Source organism: Peromyscus leucopus, chromosome 4, assembly GCF_004664715.2.
Source record: "Peromyscus leucopus breed LL Stock chromosome 4, UCI_PerLeu_2.1, whole genome shotgun sequence".
Classification (NCBI taxonomy): domain Eukaryota; kingdom Metazoa; phylum Chordata; class Mammalia; order Rodentia; family Cricetidae; genus Peromyscus; species Peromyscus leucopus.
Window position 1 is genome coordinate 111473465 of NC_051066.1, and position 17247 is coordinate 111490711.

General features: G+C 38.6%; 1 protein-coding gene across 2 annotated transcripts in view; it reads left to right on the top strand.

The window, feature by feature from the left end:
• Plcb1 (phospholipase C beta 1) overlaps window positions 1–17247 on the top strand; it is a 701254-nt gene that overhangs the window by 468246 nt on the left and 215761 nt on the right. For both annotated transcript variants that reach the window (XM_028884530.2, XM_028884531.2), the window contains exons 5-8: window positions 5539–5618; window positions 7722–7775; window positions 9114–9189; window positions 16291–16391. In XM_028884530.2, the coding sequence (XP_028740363.1) occupies window positions 5539–5618; window positions 7722–7775; window positions 9114–9189; window positions 16291–16391 (311 nt within the window). The remainder of the gene's footprint in view (window positions 1–5538; window positions 5619–7721; window positions 7776–9113; window positions 9190–16290; window positions 16392–17247) is intronic.

The following is a 17247-nucleotide window of genomic DNA, read 5'->3' on the forward strand; positions in this document are numbered from 1 at the left end:
AATAAAACTTTATTTATAAAACAGACATCTTTTTTTTAATTTTTTGTTTGTTTGTTTGTTTTAAGACAAGGTGTCTCTGTATAACTTTGGAGCCTGTTCTGGAACTTACTCTGTAGACCGGCTGCTGACAACATCTTTAATCCCAGCACTTAGAAGGAAGGGGCAGGAGGATCTCTGAAAGTTCGAGGCCAGCATGGTCTATAGAGTGAGCTCCAGGATATCCAAGGCTACACAGAGAAACCCTGCCACCACCACCAAAAGAAAAAAAAGAAAAGAAAAAAACAGATGAAAGGCTAGATTGAGTCTTCAGGTCTTAGTCTATTGACGCTGAACTATACCACCCTCTTCAGAATGCCATATAAAAATAGATGCAATGTTGATATTTACCTTTCAAACTAGAGCTTATTCCTGGAAAGAGAAGTTAAAAAAGGAGGGGGGGAGAACATAGGGAAGAATCAATTTAAACTGTATTGCAACAGTTTACAATGTTTTAAGTATTAAGAAATTTTTTAAGAAAAAAATGTAATTAAGGAACTGTGGCAAAATGTTAATATTTGTCAAATTTGGATTAGAGATAATGTGTTAGTTACATCAGTCCATGTATTTTATATGTGTAACAAAAAAATGAAATACTCAGAAATGAAAGATAATATAAATACATTAGAACATTTAAAATAACATGAATCAGAAGAGTAGAAAACAGAAACATTGGCAAGAACGACATTTCTTTCCAAAGACACAGTCTTTTTATGTTTACTCTTCTTATCCAGAGGCTGAATTAGCCCTGGAGAATTCCTTTTTGTTCTCAAAACTGGGAGCATTTAATTGAACTACTGCTTGGATGGTATTTGGATGAAGGACAAAGATGAATCATGTCAGGGCTGAATCTTTTTTTTTTGTAATTCTCTGTATAGGAACTAAAGGAAACTTGAGTTGAGTTGGTGCCCATCTCCATCAGGGCTGCAAGACATCAGTTCTGCATCTTGTGGCTGGCCTCATATTCTCTCCATTAGATCATTTCTTGTTTCTCCCCTACTTCATACACTTCATCCTTCTAAGGGGGTGGTAAAGTGCTTAACTAGAGAGGCAAACCTGGGTTCAAATTCCAAGTGCCCCCTAATTATCTGTGCCCACCTTACGCTGTTTATTCAACATCTCTGCATCAGCTTTTTCATCTGCAAAATGTGCTGTTGACAATATACTGTCTTTCAGAGGGCATTGAGAGGACTATGAGTTAGTTATTTATAAAATGTTTGCAACATAGCCTGGCTATAGGAAGTCATAAATCAGTGTTGGCAATTGAATGCAGTTCAGTGGATTTATTCATCTGTTCAGTTGTGTAGATTAGCTGTCCTTGAATTTTGTAGAACAACACAATGATGAACCCAGCATCTAAGAGTTCAAGTTTGAAGTCCAAGAAACCAGTGATCTGATCCCAAGCAGCGACTGTATTAGCCACAATAGAAATTATAAGTGCTTTGAACCTGTGAGTTCTTTCTGCTAAATGAGGATAATAACTACCCATATCCTAGAAAAATATTATGAGAGCCAGTTGCTGGATGCAAAGGTCTCCCTTCAGAATGTAATAAATATTCAAAGTTGTCAGCAGCATAATTGATACATGTGACTAATAAGTGTTCGTAGAATTAAGCAAACACATGAAATCATATGCCACAAATTTCAGAACTTAAATAGCTCTAGAAATAAAAGGGCACTACCTTCATGATATGGTAGGAAAAATATCTTTGAATCTGCCTAAATTGGCATCTGAGAGGAGAGGGAATGGAGAAGGGATCGAAACAGGAGCACTGAAACTCCAGCAGAATTCCACACAGTTGATCTTTAGTCATCTTCTCAGGTTAAGGTCTTTGTCCCAAGAAGAAGTTTCAACCTAAGACTGAAACTGTCCTCTAAGAAGTTTCCGGATTTAAACAGCTGGGGCCAAGCCAACTTGAGTGACGGTCCTTCCTTGGTTTCTGAAAGGAAAGACCAGATCCCCTACACCAAAGAAGCTGCCCTTCTCAGGCCATAGGCTCAGCACTGGATTTATGAGAACAAAGTCCCAGTAAGATCCACTGGTCCCACAGCAAAGCATAGTCCATATTCTCCTGAGTTCAGGTTTGAAGTCCAAGAAACCAGTAATCTGATCTCTAGCAGTGACTCTTATTTCCTCATACTTCATTATGCTCTGACCCCTTCTCTTTAGCCATGTTGTTCCTAACACAGCTGCAAGGTCTTTGGGGGCTATGCAAAACTCAACAGCCCCAAATCATCTATTTATTTGCTTGAGAACGGAATAAACAAAGACTGGGCTAAAGCTTCCCAAGCCAGATCCTGGACTGTCCTGCTATTCAGCGGGCTGCTTTTGGCCCAGCTGTATATTTAAATGTTGATGCACATAAAACACATAAAGAGTTCCTGGGTAAGTATAGATTCTGATGGGGTGTGGAGCCTGAAATCAACATTTCTAACAAGCTTTCTGGAGCGCTACATGTTGACCCTAGAACATGGCCGGCCATTCATGTTGTGGTACAGCCAAGACTTGCCCAGAAACTCCTAATACAGAACCTCTGTCCCCTCCTCAGCTCTACTGAAGGCACAAGTTCTCTTCAACAAAACCCTGATGCAAATACATGTGAAACTTGAAAAATGCTCCATACATGGGCCGGTTACCCCAGAGCTTGTTTGTATATTCCTTCTTGTACAAGGTGGCTACTTCTGTTACTCAAAAAAATCCTAAAACACTACTAGTTACTGTACTGGGAAGGATTCTAGCAGAGCGCTGACTTTGTTCTTTGTCATTCTGCTTACACTGTCATCAGCCACATGGACATTGTGCTAGAACACACTTTGATAACAAAGAGACCAGAGTGCCTGCATCTGTCTTTCTCTGCCTCTTTCTGTAGCCCTTCACCAAAACTAACAAGCACAATTATTTCCACACCCATACTCCTCACCTGTCAGCAAACTCAGCTCTGGGATAGCCTCTGCACAGGATGGGATTAAACGGATGTCAGTCTTGCTAGGACCTCGCTTGGTTCTCACCCTTCCATCTCCTCACTGACTGTTCCTGCCTACTACTCTAATTTTGTCATGGAACACTGTAATAAGCCCAAATCCTCATAAAACCTCATCTCAGGATCTGCTTCTGGGCAACCCAAAGTAAGACATGATAGTTTCTTCTGTGAAAGGACCATAGAGAGACCAGTGGATCTAGAAAACCTGTGTTGATGAATCGGCAGCCATGGCCACCAGATATGCCTCTGATTCTGGAACTTTTTCCTTTTTTTCCAATCTAATGAGAAATCTTGAGGATTGAATTCAAGTCTAAACATGAAACCAATTTATGTTTCATAATTACCTTCTATATATAGCGTGAAGGTAATTTTTATATGATATTTTTATTTTTACATCTATATTTAGACTGACCAAGTACATGAAATTATGTGAATTTTCTTATTTGGAATGCCCCAGAGGTGCTCAAACAGGTAAAATACTGAACTAAAATAAATATCTTACTAAAAATAATTTTATGTACTTTTTTCTTTTGTTAAATTTGGCTACTAGAAAATTCAAAGTTCCATTTGGCTCACATTATATTTTTATAGGGCTGGATATAGTGGAAGACTTAGATTTTCAGCCTAAAACATCAAACTAAAATTAAATTTCTGGAAACTTTTTAATTCCTTTTGTATTTGGTGTGAAATTGGCTCTAAACCAGTGCTTCTCAATCTTCCTAATGCTGTGACCATATAATACAGTTCCTCATGCTGTGGTAACCCCCAACCAAAAAATTATTCTGTTGCTACTTCATAACTATAATTTTGCTACTGTTATGAGCAATAATGTAAATATATGATATGTAGGACATCTGATATCTGATATGAGACCCCCAAAGGGTCTCACCACCCACAGGTTGAGAACAGCTGCTCTAAACAAACCCACAAATTATAAATACTTTCACTGATACATAAAGTTGCCACAGAGCAATCTAAGTTTGATCTTTATTCTAGAAAAGTCTATAAAAGAGACAAATTTTTAAGACTAGTGGCAATATTTATTATTTATTCAAATCATCTAATTTTAGTAAAATTGCTTTCCGTGCCGTTGAAAACATTGTCTTGATGCTTTGCTTTTCTCTGTGCGCTCAAGTTTTGTAGTAGATGACGTTATCTTCCTTCCATAGCTATCCTGTGCCGCTCTTTCTAATCCCCCAACATCTAATCCATAAAGGTCAAAGCTTCAGCATCCTCACCTGCACTGTTGCAGCCTCCTGACTGAGGTCTTGGCATGCTCAGCCTCAGATTCCTCCTGCCATTGTTGTCAAGTAATCCCCCTAGTGCTCAGCCTCATCCTGTCTCTCCTCACTGCCCATCCTGGGAATGGGCTTTTGATGCTATTACATTTTCGCTTGCTGTCTTTGGTCTGAGCACACATGAAATGTTCTTTTACTCTGACCTACAACTCTACTTTTTAGATAGAATCCTCCCTCCCTCCCTCCCTCTCTCTCTCTCTTCTTTCCTATTAGATCATTTCCTTTTCCTTGTAACTCCTAACATGTTTGTTTACCTCTGGCTCTTTCAGTTAGTTTTCTGTCTTAATCAGTCTGCCTTCCCTTTCCAATCACTCTTGACCCACTGTTGTTCTAGTCCTGTACAAAGTATCCCATTGTTACAAGATAGCACATTATTAGAGTTTTAAGCCAGAAAGCAAATAATCACAATTTTAAAGATACTATGCAAAGATTAAGTAAAATCAGCAGTAGGAATAACAACAAACATAAGTTGGAAAAGTGCCAAACTAAAAGACATCATTTTTACAATGAATACAAAGATCGGAAGATTCTAGATTTTCCACCAGAACTGTTTGAGATCTCTTCCACTAGTATCTTGCACAGTGCCAGATGGTGTTATGTAGGCTGTGGGTGAGGGAAGGGGAGGTGAAAGCATCATTGCTCTTTCCTAGATGTCAAATCCAGGAACTATGATACCAAACCTGCAAGACATGCTCATGGAGGCAGCAGTGGCTCAGTTTGTATAAGGGTAACCATGTGCTCCCTGATTGGATGTGAGGCTCACTCCACAAGCAGGAATCCATGTCTAATACTATAAACTTTATAGTAGGTAAAAACCTACTATAAATCTCCACTATGTTAGTGGTGAAGGAAGAAGATTTTTTTCTCATTCTTTGGAAAATAGATTTACCACATTTTTAAACTTTTCTGTTATAGAATAATTATAATTCTTTATAATTCAACAAAAATAGTAAAAACTGTACAGTTGTTAAAGCACAGCAGTTCTATCTATGAGGAACTTAAAAGACAGAAAACTGTATCTTCATTTATACATGTCCTTATTTAAAAGAGAATCACTCGGATTTGAATTTAATTATAATAGTTTAAAGAGAAGAGGTGCTGGGTAGGAAACTGTTCCTATCCAACTTGAATTAATTCATCTGTCTTCCTGGAAGGCAAGTTAAAAGCATAATTTACACCTGAATAATATTTAAGCTAATTCAAGTGTGACTTATATTTTTCAGGAATGGACAAGTGAGGTTTTCAGCTTGGCCACAAATCTACTGGCTCAGAACATGTCCAGGGATGCATCTCTGGAGAAAGCGTAAGTCATGCTGATTGTACTGCTAAGGGTGTTGCTTCTTCTAAATCCATTCCCTTTCTCTTTTTTGAATCTCTGTTTATGCTGCCTTGGCTTCTCACATTCATAAACGTGTATTTCCCTTTGGGATAGGTTGGAGGACAGATTCTTCAAGTTTTGAAGACTTCCAGGAGAGATGGCTCTTCCCACCAAGTGCGCACCAGACTGAGGTGGCCTGAAGATCAGGGCTTTTGATGTACAAAAAAAAAGATATCTCCAAACTCTGGCAGCTGTGCTCAGAACACAGAGTTGCTCTTTTCAGAGCTTCCTCTGCTGCCTCTGTTTGGGTTCTCCCTTTTGTTAACTCTTGAAGAGAATGGACAGCATATGTCCTTGTTATTCTAGATCTGGACAGTTTTGATGGGTACCATATGAACTTCCTACCTCTTCATTCAAATGGGTTGAATTCTGGAACTTACAGACTATTAAACCAAGCAATAGGGGAGAGAGAGAATAGAGGGAGAAGCAGAAAGAAAATAAGAGGAGAAAGAAAGGAAATAAGATTAGACAATCACCCTGGAATTGCATCAGCCTTTCTAAAAATTATTTGACCAAGGAAAATAATGATGCATGCCAGATGAGCAGCAGGGAGATGGGTGTATTCCTCTTGGTGACTCTCTGGTGGTTCAGGAGCTTGGGGGACCTTTCAAACAAAACCACAAGCAGAAATGTTAATAGACATGCCTTTAATTCATTGAATATATTTCTGTCTTCACTCTTGTTCCAGAGCCATACCTGTAACTAGAGTTTTCCTGCCTTGCCCACAGTCAGGACAAATCTTTGTCATCCGCCAGTCCCACAGCTGCTCAGACCAAACCAAGTAAACACAGAGACTTATATTGCTTACAAACTGTATGACCATGGCAGGCTTCTTGCTAACTGTTCTTATAGCTTAAATGAATCATTTCCATAAATCTATACCTTGCCACGTGGCTCGTGGCTTACTGGCATCTTCACATGCTGCTTGTCATGGTGGCGGCTGGCAGTGACTCCTTCTGCCTTCCTGTTCTTTCTTTCCTCCTCTCTGTTAGTCCTGCCAATACTTCCTGCCTAGCTACTGGACAGTCAGTGTTTTATTTATTGACAAATCAGAGTAATTTGACATACAGACCAACCCACAGCACATACCCAATGTTTTAGACCTCATCTCAGGTACTTTATAGTTTGTTCTTATGTGAGTTTTAGTCACAGGTCTTTACTAAAATGTTTCATCATGGAATAATCCCCTCTCCTAATTTTGTTACCTTAAGGATCCTCCCAACATGCCTCTTGCCTTATTTCCTCCTTTCTTTTGACCCTGTTTATCTTACTTGACATCCTTTATCCAACGAATATTTCTAGAACGTGTATTTTTCTACACAATGATAATAAATGAGATAGAGAGAGAAATAGAATGTTCAAGCTGAGACACAGCATGGTGAAACTGGCTGACTAATCATAATCTACTGAAAATGTCTATTCCAGATGGATGACCCTTGTGAGGGCTGCTGTGGGAATTATAGCACATGAGCTTTGATGAATGTGTTGTGTACAAATCGGGATATGGGGATCTTTGGGTCACAGTATATGCAGTGTCCCAAAGCAGCATTTCCTTTTGACAGTCTGCCAGAAGTGGTTAAGAGTTCTGTTGCTCTAACTCTCTACTTCTGTGTCTATAGGCTGATGAGGAGATCAATCCAGTTCTTATATTCTTTGTGAATATCATATAAACAAACTCTGATAACTAAGCAGGACATAGATGTCTCTCAGAAACTTAACACTGAGGGAAAAAGACAAGACCCAAAACACAACTGCATTTTATGTAGGGACAAAAACAAGCAAAGACAATCTCTATTGTTTAATGTAAACATGCCAATGATTTACAGAGATGGAATCCAGAAGAAGGCAAGAGGGGAACTTCTGGGAAGCTTCTAAAAAGGCATTGTTCCATTTCACCATCCAGGTACCAATTTGGAGATTAGGATAGTTTGGCAAATTCAGCACACTGCACATGGACTTGAGCTCTTCTTGTATCCTATTTTCAGTACTTTTTAAAATGAATGACTAACTTTTTTGCTTTCCCAACAGATATACTAAGCTCAAGCTTCAGGTCACTCCAGAAGGGCGCATTCCTCTTAAAAAGTAAGCTCTGGCCACGTTTCTCATCATTGATCTGCTTTTGTCCCAAAAACTTGAATCTGTGCCATTGGTCTGGTTTATTTCTTCACCAGGCTGTGTGGGAGCATGGAAATGATGTGGTGACCCTGTCCTCCGTCATGCTAGTCTCAGACAAGAGCAGCTGGCTTCCTCATGACTCTTCCCTGGCCGCCACTTCCTGTGGTGTCACTTTTGAGAGAGTTCAGGAAGTGGGTAGAGGGAATAGGGAAGAAATCACACTGTGTCAATCACTGAATTCACCTGAGGAGGTTCAGATCAATTCTAGGAGTGTACATTGTGTGACTTTGGTATGCCTTTGGTCACTATAAGGCAAGGCTCTCAACACCAAGTAGGCACAGGCACCAGGCAGGGAACTCAAGTAACAAGGCAGGGGAAGAAGAAGAAGAGAGCCACAAAGAAAAGCCAGGATAGGCAAGATAGCAGATCACCTTTACCCTGAAGAAGTGGTAAGCACCAGACTGAGTGTTCTAGTGTATCAATTGAGTGTACAAATCCAAATCACTGTATTCAACTGCTGGCAAAGAAAGTACATGGTTAGACTATGATAGCCAGAAGTGCTTAAGCTTTGACGTGGAAGCTTACAGTGAGTTTCTGTATAATATACCATTGGAGGCCATGTGTATAACAAGGACAAGATTGAGAAGACTGGGGAAGTTGTTTATTTTAGGAATTAATGTGAAAAATTACTTGGGCTGGAGGATGGCTCAGAAGTTATGAGCACTGACTGCTCTTCCAGAGGTCCTGAGTTCAATTCCCAGCAAGCACATCGTGGCTCACAACCATCTCTAATGAGATCTGGTGCCCTCTTCTGGTGTGCAGGCATACATGCAGGCAGAACACCATATACATAATAAATAAATCTTTTAAAAATTAGTTAGCTCGGGCCGGGCGGTGGTGGCGCACGCCTTTATTCCCAGCACTCGGGAGGCAGAGGCAGGCAGATCTCTGTGAGTTCGAGCAGCCTGGCTACAATGAGTCCAGAAAGCGCAAAGTACACAGAGAAACCCTGTCTCGAAAAACCAAAAAAAAAAAAAAAAAAAAAATTAGTTAGCTCAATAGTTTTCCATGGGTCATCTCCACTGTCTTGGAATATTTATTTTATATCAGACACTATAAGTTTTGCAAGACACACATTGATCTTGAGAACAGATACAGACATATAGAGAAATGGTTGATTTTTTTAACCTTCAGAGATGCCTAACTTCCATTCTCTGTAATATTTTGAGTTGGAGTCATCTGTGTGTGTGCAGTGAACCATATCGCCTGTTAACCAACTCTCATTTATATGTTTTCACTTCGTAGCATCTATCGATTGTTTTCAGCAGACCGAAAGCGAGTTGAAACTGCACTAGAGGCTTGTAGTCTTCCATCTTCACGGGTAAGCATGTTGTCTCTCCAACATCCCACCACATTCAAGTTCTAAAATTCCATACTAGATATATTCTGCCTAGTATTTCCTAGACACAGATTGATGCAATTAAAAAATCCAGAAGTAAGATGGGTGTGATGTTACATGTCTGTAACCCCAGCAATCAAGAGGCAGAGGCAGAAGGATTACTGCAAGTTTGAGACTATCCTAGGATATACAAGTTCCAGCCCATATAGAGAGTTCAAAGCTATCCTGGGCTACATGAGACTTTTGTCTTGAGAAGAGTGTACAGGGAGGCACAGAGAGGCAGAGACTGAGAGGGAGAGACATAGTTGGGGGAAGGCTGAGGACAGATAGTAAGGATAAAGGAAAATCTACTCAATGATATGTATTTTTTACACCAATTCTCAATGTGAATTGAACACATCATTTACAATGAACCCATTCTTGATGCCTCTTGACATAATATCTATTAATAATGTCAAACTATTATGCTTTAGAGCAGTGGTTCTCAACCTGCTCCTGTAAGTAACCCCTCCCCCTTATTTCTTTAAGATAGCAGTTCTCAACCTGTAGGTTGTGGCCCCTTTGGGGCTCAAACAGCCCTTTCACGGAGGTTGCATATCAGATATCCTGTATATCAGATATTTACATTATAATTCATAATAGTAGCAAAATTACAGTTATGGATTAGCAACGAAATAATTTTATGGTTGGGGGTCATCACACATTAGGAACTACATTAAAGGATTACAGCATTAGGAAGGTTGAGAACCACTGCTCTAGAAGCTTTTGAAATACAAACTTCAACTTACCTTTTTAAATCTCTAGTTTTAAAATATATCAGTTACAGACACAGTTGATACATAGTACACATATTGTTTTTAAAAAAATTAGTATAAACACTCTTCAAGCCTGTGTCCACAGGTTCTACTGAAAGGGATGCAGATTTGAAACAGTTTTGAGATCACTTACTGCTCCAAGGGAGAAGACCAGCACAAAGTGTTCTTTTATTTTTGTGCCTGACACATAAGACATTTCATATATATTAGCCACCGACAGGAACTCCTCTTCATTTTCATTCATTTCTATATGATTATAAAAGGATGTTGTTACCATTGATTCTGGGAGAACAGAGTGTGTTGTGTGAACTCTGCATTTCATGCTTATGGAGAATTTTCCTTTCTCTTCCAAATTACATTCACCTAGTATCTAAGCAACAACCAAACTCTTATCTGGATCACTGGCTATGGTAGGAACTCTGAGCCTCTGGAGATAACTAGCCATGTTCAAGTTGCACTGAGTGAGACCAGAAAGCCACTTTTAACATAGGATGACACTATAGTAAAGGACTGAGCACTACTTACTACTTTTGTCACCCAATTATTGTTCCAAACATTAGAAAAATAAACAAATTAAAAAGAATGCTAGCTGGGCATGGTGTTGTGTGCATACAATTCCAGCATTCAGGAACAGATTGGGATCACTGCAACTTCCAGGCCAGCTCAGCACTGCAGAATGAGATACTATCTCCAAAAACAAACAAACAAATGAATGAATAAATAAGTGAGTAGAAGTTCTTTCAAAAAATAAAAATAAAGGAGAGGAAAGGTGTTGCTAGGTCACAGGAAAGCCAGAGTGCTATTCCAATGCCAATTTTGCTCTCTTAAGTGCAAGTGGCCAGTGATGCTAGAAAAGCTGCACACAGTTCTGGTCCTTGTACTCTATTTCCTTTCTTTCTTTTCTTCCCTGTCTGGGAAGAGGTCGTGTTGGAGATCAAACCCAGGATTTCTGTTACACCTTGAGAGTGTGTTACTACACACTCCATCTTGATACCTCACTGATGCTTTTCTGGTAGAAGCTTTGGAGTAGGAAAGATAGAACAATGCAGTTCCTGTCACTGACTCCACCAGTGTTCCCTGAGTTCCTGCTGCACACCCACAGGCTCTGAACAAATGCTGCGGTTCTGGTTTCCAAATACAGTTAGAGTATTCTGGGAGAATTAGTCAATAAATAAGCCACCAAATGCATTTGTAAATGGAATGAAGTACTGTTAAAAGAAAAGTCCATTCTAGAAAAGACAGTGCCCAGAGGCCTGGAGCTAGGGAAGAGATTGAGCAGCTGAGGAATGACCATTATACACACTCAGTGTAAAGAAGAAGCATAGAGATGGACTTGCAAGCCATGAGAAGGCATTTTTCCCCTTTGTGACCACTCTAAGTTCATTGTTTCTTGACACAATCTTGTGAAATGCAGTGATCAAAGATTTGAACTTAGTCTTTCTTCTACATCTAGTTAAGTCAAAGAAGAAACACAGAATGAAGCTAAATAGGAAAAAAAATCAAATCCATCAATCAATTCTCTGTAAATTGTAATTTTCTGAACAATTGGATTCTGACAACTCAGTCAATAAACATAAATTGAGTCTTTATAATTCACTATGTCTATTATAGGCTTAAATTTTCAGTCCAATATCAACTGGAGACATTTTAGAACGAAAATGAGATTCAAGCAGTAGGAGTTATGTTTAAATTGGAAAAAAAAGTACTTCTCCTTAGCAAATTAAATGTAATGACAATTTTCTGAAAACAAACTGAAGATATTTTAAGATATAATCAACCTCCATTATAGTTTTGAAAGATCATTTTTCATTGTAAACTATAATTTATTTGGAGGACTTGTAGAATTCAAATGCCTTTTTAAGATCCAAAGACCCAAGACCATTTCAAAGCCAAGAAATAAATGGTTCTGTAAGCTGTCTACAGCACATCAAAACCAATTTTCAAAAATTGTGGTACCTTGTGGTAATTTCATATGTACAGAAAAGTCGGTATAAGAAATAGTCACTTCTTACCTACAAGATTCAAAATGTATTGCCTAGGGGTATTTTACACATGCCACAGAGGGGAAGGGGTTACATAAATGCTTGGTAAGTCTGTGTAAATTGAGAGTCTACTTCCTAGCCAGCCGTCATTCAAACTGGACTTAATTGTGTTCTGTAAATAGACACATTACCAGAAATGCTGTGGATATCCTGTTGAGATTTTTCAAACATTATCTTTGTGCACATTGTTAGGGATAATTAATGCACTTGAACTTGTACCCCGGCTGACATGATCTGATGGAATAACACATTGCTTTAGAGGGTTTTCCTTTGGAGAGTACAGTCACTAGCCTCAAGTTACCCTAATTGGTGAAAAGTAATATGGTACCTAAAATGAGACAAAGCAATTACTGTCCTTCTATTAATAATCCAAACATATTTTCCGGTGAGACCTGTGAAAACCTTTCCATATTCAGAAAATTACTATTCTACCCACAAGCTCTCTGAGAATTGAAAATAATTTATCAGTACTAAATTCCCTTGATTTAAGACTTATTACCTTGAAAGGGCTTGGTGACATTTGGAATTACATTGTAGTCTTTATGGCATTGGCCTGTGGAGTTGCACTTTAATGAAGAAAATAAGAAATAAATTCATATATTTGTTTTAGACATAAATTTTACCACAGTAGGTAGGTAGGTATGCATTAAAACCAAAAGGTGACTAGTTATCTTCTATTTAGAGACTTGCACACATCTTACTAAGGAATGCTATAAAGTTTATAAAGGAACATCTCTGTGTAACTGTAGTTCATTTCCTTACTTCCTGAAGATAAATCAGAAATATAATCATTTTATGGTTGTAGTTCTTAGAGTTATTATATCAAAATTCTATTTCAAACCACATAAGAGCTCAGTATAGAATGAGCAATGTATTTGTAGTGATTCCAAGGGCTCTGGCTAATTCAACTTTTGTTTTATGGTTCTAAGACAAAACTATTACAAAGGGCTGAATGTCTAAAAATTACTGGGTAAAAAGCAATATATATGTATGTATATTGTATATTTATATGTATGTGTGTATGTATGTATGTATATGTACATACATGGAGTTGAGGAGGCAGCTCAGCAGTTTAGAGCACATGCTACTCTTCCAGAGGACCCTAATTTGATTCCTAGCACCCACATAGTGGCTTACAACTATTTGTAACCCCACTCCCCAGGAATCTGACATCTTCTTCTGGTCTGTGGGCACTAGACATGCATGTGGTACACAGACACACGTGCAGGCAAAACACCCATACACACAGAATAAAATGATAAAAAATGATAATCATAATAATAAACCTATGATTCCTAAATGAGTCTGCTTCAATAAATGTAGTCTAAAACTCTTTGAATATTAAGTACAAGTTCATGGTAAAATGAGTCTTTAAATACTCAAATGAGTGAACAAGGAAAAAAAAAGCACCATCCTAAAACAAATACGAAGAATTGGTACAGAGAACTGTACAGACATTGGGCATGACCTTTAGCACACTGGACTTGGAGCTGCCTCTTTAGTCAAGCAGGTAAAATGAATCTGTGCTTTCCTCTCTACCAAATCCAGAGATAGAGAAGGAAGGTATATGAATGATGTCAGTGAATCACAGACTCATTGCACATGTAAAAAACTGAGAATTGCCTGTAGCTTGCAGTAAATATCTCCAAGATGCTTGCACCTTACTTTCAATGATAATAATTTATTTCAATCCATTATATGGAATATTTTTTACTCCTATTTTCACCCACTGACTCCAAAGACCATGGGATATCCTTGCTGGTCAGTTGGATAGGACAGCAACAAGATGAAGAAAAACAGCTTCACGAAAAAATTTTCCATGTGCTAAATTTCAACATGCAATGAAAATAATATTGCACTTATTTAGACTGTCTTATTAGCTTGTTCACTCTAATTGAAAAATCCCAGTTCACAGCTAAAAAGTAAACAATGGCTACATTTTAGTAAGCTATGTCTATGAAATTATATGTCTGCACACAAGTGTAGTTAAGCCTACTTTTCTAAATGATATATAATATTCAGCCCTTGATATCATTGTTCATCATTCTCACAATGTACATTTAGTAAATGTTTATTCTGTATTATGAGGTGAGCAGAATGAGACAGGAAAACAGGGTCAAGAAAAAATGCAGCCCAAGTGGAAGGTATGGAGAGAGAAATAAGAAAAGAGGGTCAATAAGGTCAAGGAAGACCATTATTGATATCCTTAGATAAGATCAATGTCTACATCTGCCAAGTGAGGTTAGAGAGCTATATTTAATAGGAGAATGAGGTGGCCCACTTGGGATTTATAAATACAACTCAGTACTTGAGTTGACCAACAGTGCCATTGAATATTTTTTGACAGATAATTTTAAACATTCTTCTCACAGTCAAATAGTTGAGTAAGTAGAGTCATTTTGCCTATCTGGAAAAGAAGAGAAACATGTGTCTAGATCAGACAGAAACTGGCATCCTCCAGGCAAAGGTATTTCTTTTCATAAACAAAATGGAATTCTGGAATCCTGTAACTGGGTTGATCATGTCTCCATTTTATGAGTGTCAAAACACCAATAAAGCCCTTCAAGACAATTTCCAATGCTCTTTTGGGTCCTTGAGCTCATGATTTCAAAGTTCTGTCTAAGGAGACCAAGTCTGTTGGTATAAAGATCTTTTGTGTGTTCTTACATATTCTTTTCTCAAAATTCATTTTTACAAAATATTATGTTTTCCCTCCTGTAAGTGGACTGAGTCAAGGATATATTACTTCATTTTTTTTCATTCCACAAACATGGGACCTCTATAATATGCTAAGTGGTGAGCTAAATTTTCTCCTCTGTTAGCAAGCAGTGTACAATTTCAGACAATTTTTTTCTAAGTTTTCTATTAAAATACAGTTAAAATATATGAATATATTTAAAAGGAAGGGTGTTTCTTTGTTTTAGGGGCTTGAAAATAAAAATAATCATTCAAGCACATACCTGAAATAGGAAGCTGCAAGAAAAATGTCCTTCCTGTTAACAAAAGCTCAAATATATGCTTCCGGTTTCCATGGCAGCCCAGCCAAACAGAAAACATAAGCTGTAGAAGTGGCCTTTTTTGTATCAGTGACTTGCTTCCCAAACAATAGGACAATGAGCAATCAGTAACAAGTATAAGTGGTGCTGGATGCCTATGAAAGGCATCTCATGATCAAATAACGTAAACCAGTACTCCTCCGTGGCCTTTGCATCAGTTCCTGCCCCGCCGAGTTCCTGCCCTAACTTTCTTCATTGATGAACTGTTACCTGGAAGTGTAAAACCCTTTCTTCTGAGAGAGGGGGGAGGGGACAACATAAAGTTAGAATTTATGTTTTTATTTTAGCACTGTCTCTAGGGTTGTCACTTTCAAAAATATTCACTCAAAAGCCTGATAAAGGGCACAGAAATGTGCAAATTCTTCATGTCGCTGACCTGCCCACTTCAAATGATTAAAATGGCAAACAAGGCCATATACCTTCTACCACCACTTTTAAAGAGGAAGACTCAACCCAAAACAAAGAAAGACAGAGTAGAGAGAGGGAAGGAAGACAGAGAGAGAGAGATAACAGGGAGAATGAGAATGATTTGGGAAGGTGCTTCACTCAGTAAAGGGAATAAGAACCTGAATTTGATCCCAGACCCACATAAATAATCCAGACATCCTAACCTGGAAAAGCAAACAAAGGGGGAGGGTCCCTAGGGTTCACGGGTAGCCAGTGTAAACTACCTGGTGAACTACAGGCCTATGAGGGACTCTATCTCAAAACACAAGGTCAAGGCTCCCAAGGAACAGCACCCAAGGTCTGTCCTCCATATGCCCATGTGCACACGTGTGGACACCCACATATGGAAGGAGGGAGGGACAGACAGGCAAGTTAAACATTTCTACTGAACAGATTCTGTCTTCCTATATGTAACTTACTTTAGTAAATGTATTTAGGAAATTATCTTAACATCTATTTAGCAGGATAAATAGATGTTCTTACACTTTAATTAAAATTAAAAATCAACAGAAAATAGTGTTGACACAACCGAACAGGTTCTAAATGAAGGCTGCAGTCATCCTCAGAGATGTGTTCTTAGTATTTATTCTGGTTTGTAAAGAAGAAAAAGAGAAAGGGAGGGGAGGGAGGGAGGGAAGGAGGGAGGGAGGAGACAAAGAAAAATCAGAAAGGAAACTTGAGAAAGAATGAGACCGCCTGTTTACCCTGTTGTTTTCTTCCCAGAATGATTCCATACCTCAAGAGGATTTCACTCCAGATGTATACAGAGTGTTCCTGAACAATCTTTGTCCCCGTCCTGAAATTGATAACATCTTTTCTGAATTGTAAGAAGATGTATTTTAATCTGCTTTTTCTAGCTTATGCTTATATTCAGAGTGGCTAGGGCAGGATTTTGTTATGACTAGAAAGAGATTGTCCAAAAGCAGTGCTTCTGGGTGGTACAATGGAGGTGGTGATGTGCTACTGACCTCGACAAACAACTACTGTTTTAATGAGCAGATACTTACTATAACACACAGATGGCAGGGTGGCATTTTCATATGTTCATTTGGCTTTGTTTAGATTGAATATTATAGATACAGCAGGAAGTGTCTTAACACACAGAAGAGAGATTCATGTAACAGAAAGATTCCTGACTGAACACTACTCATCTTTTTTTTTTGTTTTGTTTTTCGAGACAGGGTTTCTCTGTGTAGCTTTGCACCTTTCCTGGGACTCACTTGGTAGCCCAGGCTGACCTCAAACTCACAGAGATCCGCCTGGCTCTGCCTCCCAAGTGCTGGGATTAAAGGCGTGTGCCACTACCGCCCGGCTACTCATCGTATGCCTCTGAACCATATCAGTATAAAGAAGTGTAGATTACTAAGAACCCACACAGACAGCATGTTATTTTCTCTGAATCTAGAAATTACAAACTTCTATAGGCACTGATTTTTTAGATTTATTTTTATTTAATAAGCATGAGTGTTTTTTTCTACATGGATGTCTGTTTACCATGTGTATGCCTAGTTCTCTCAGAGGCCAGAAGAGGGAGTTGGATTCACTGAAAGTGAGTTACAGACAGTTGTGAGCCAACATGCCAGTGCTGGGAACTGAATCCGGGTCCTTTGAAAGACTAAGTGCCCTTAACTGCTGAGCCATCTCTCCAGCCTGTAGGTTTTGCCTCAAATAATTTTTTTT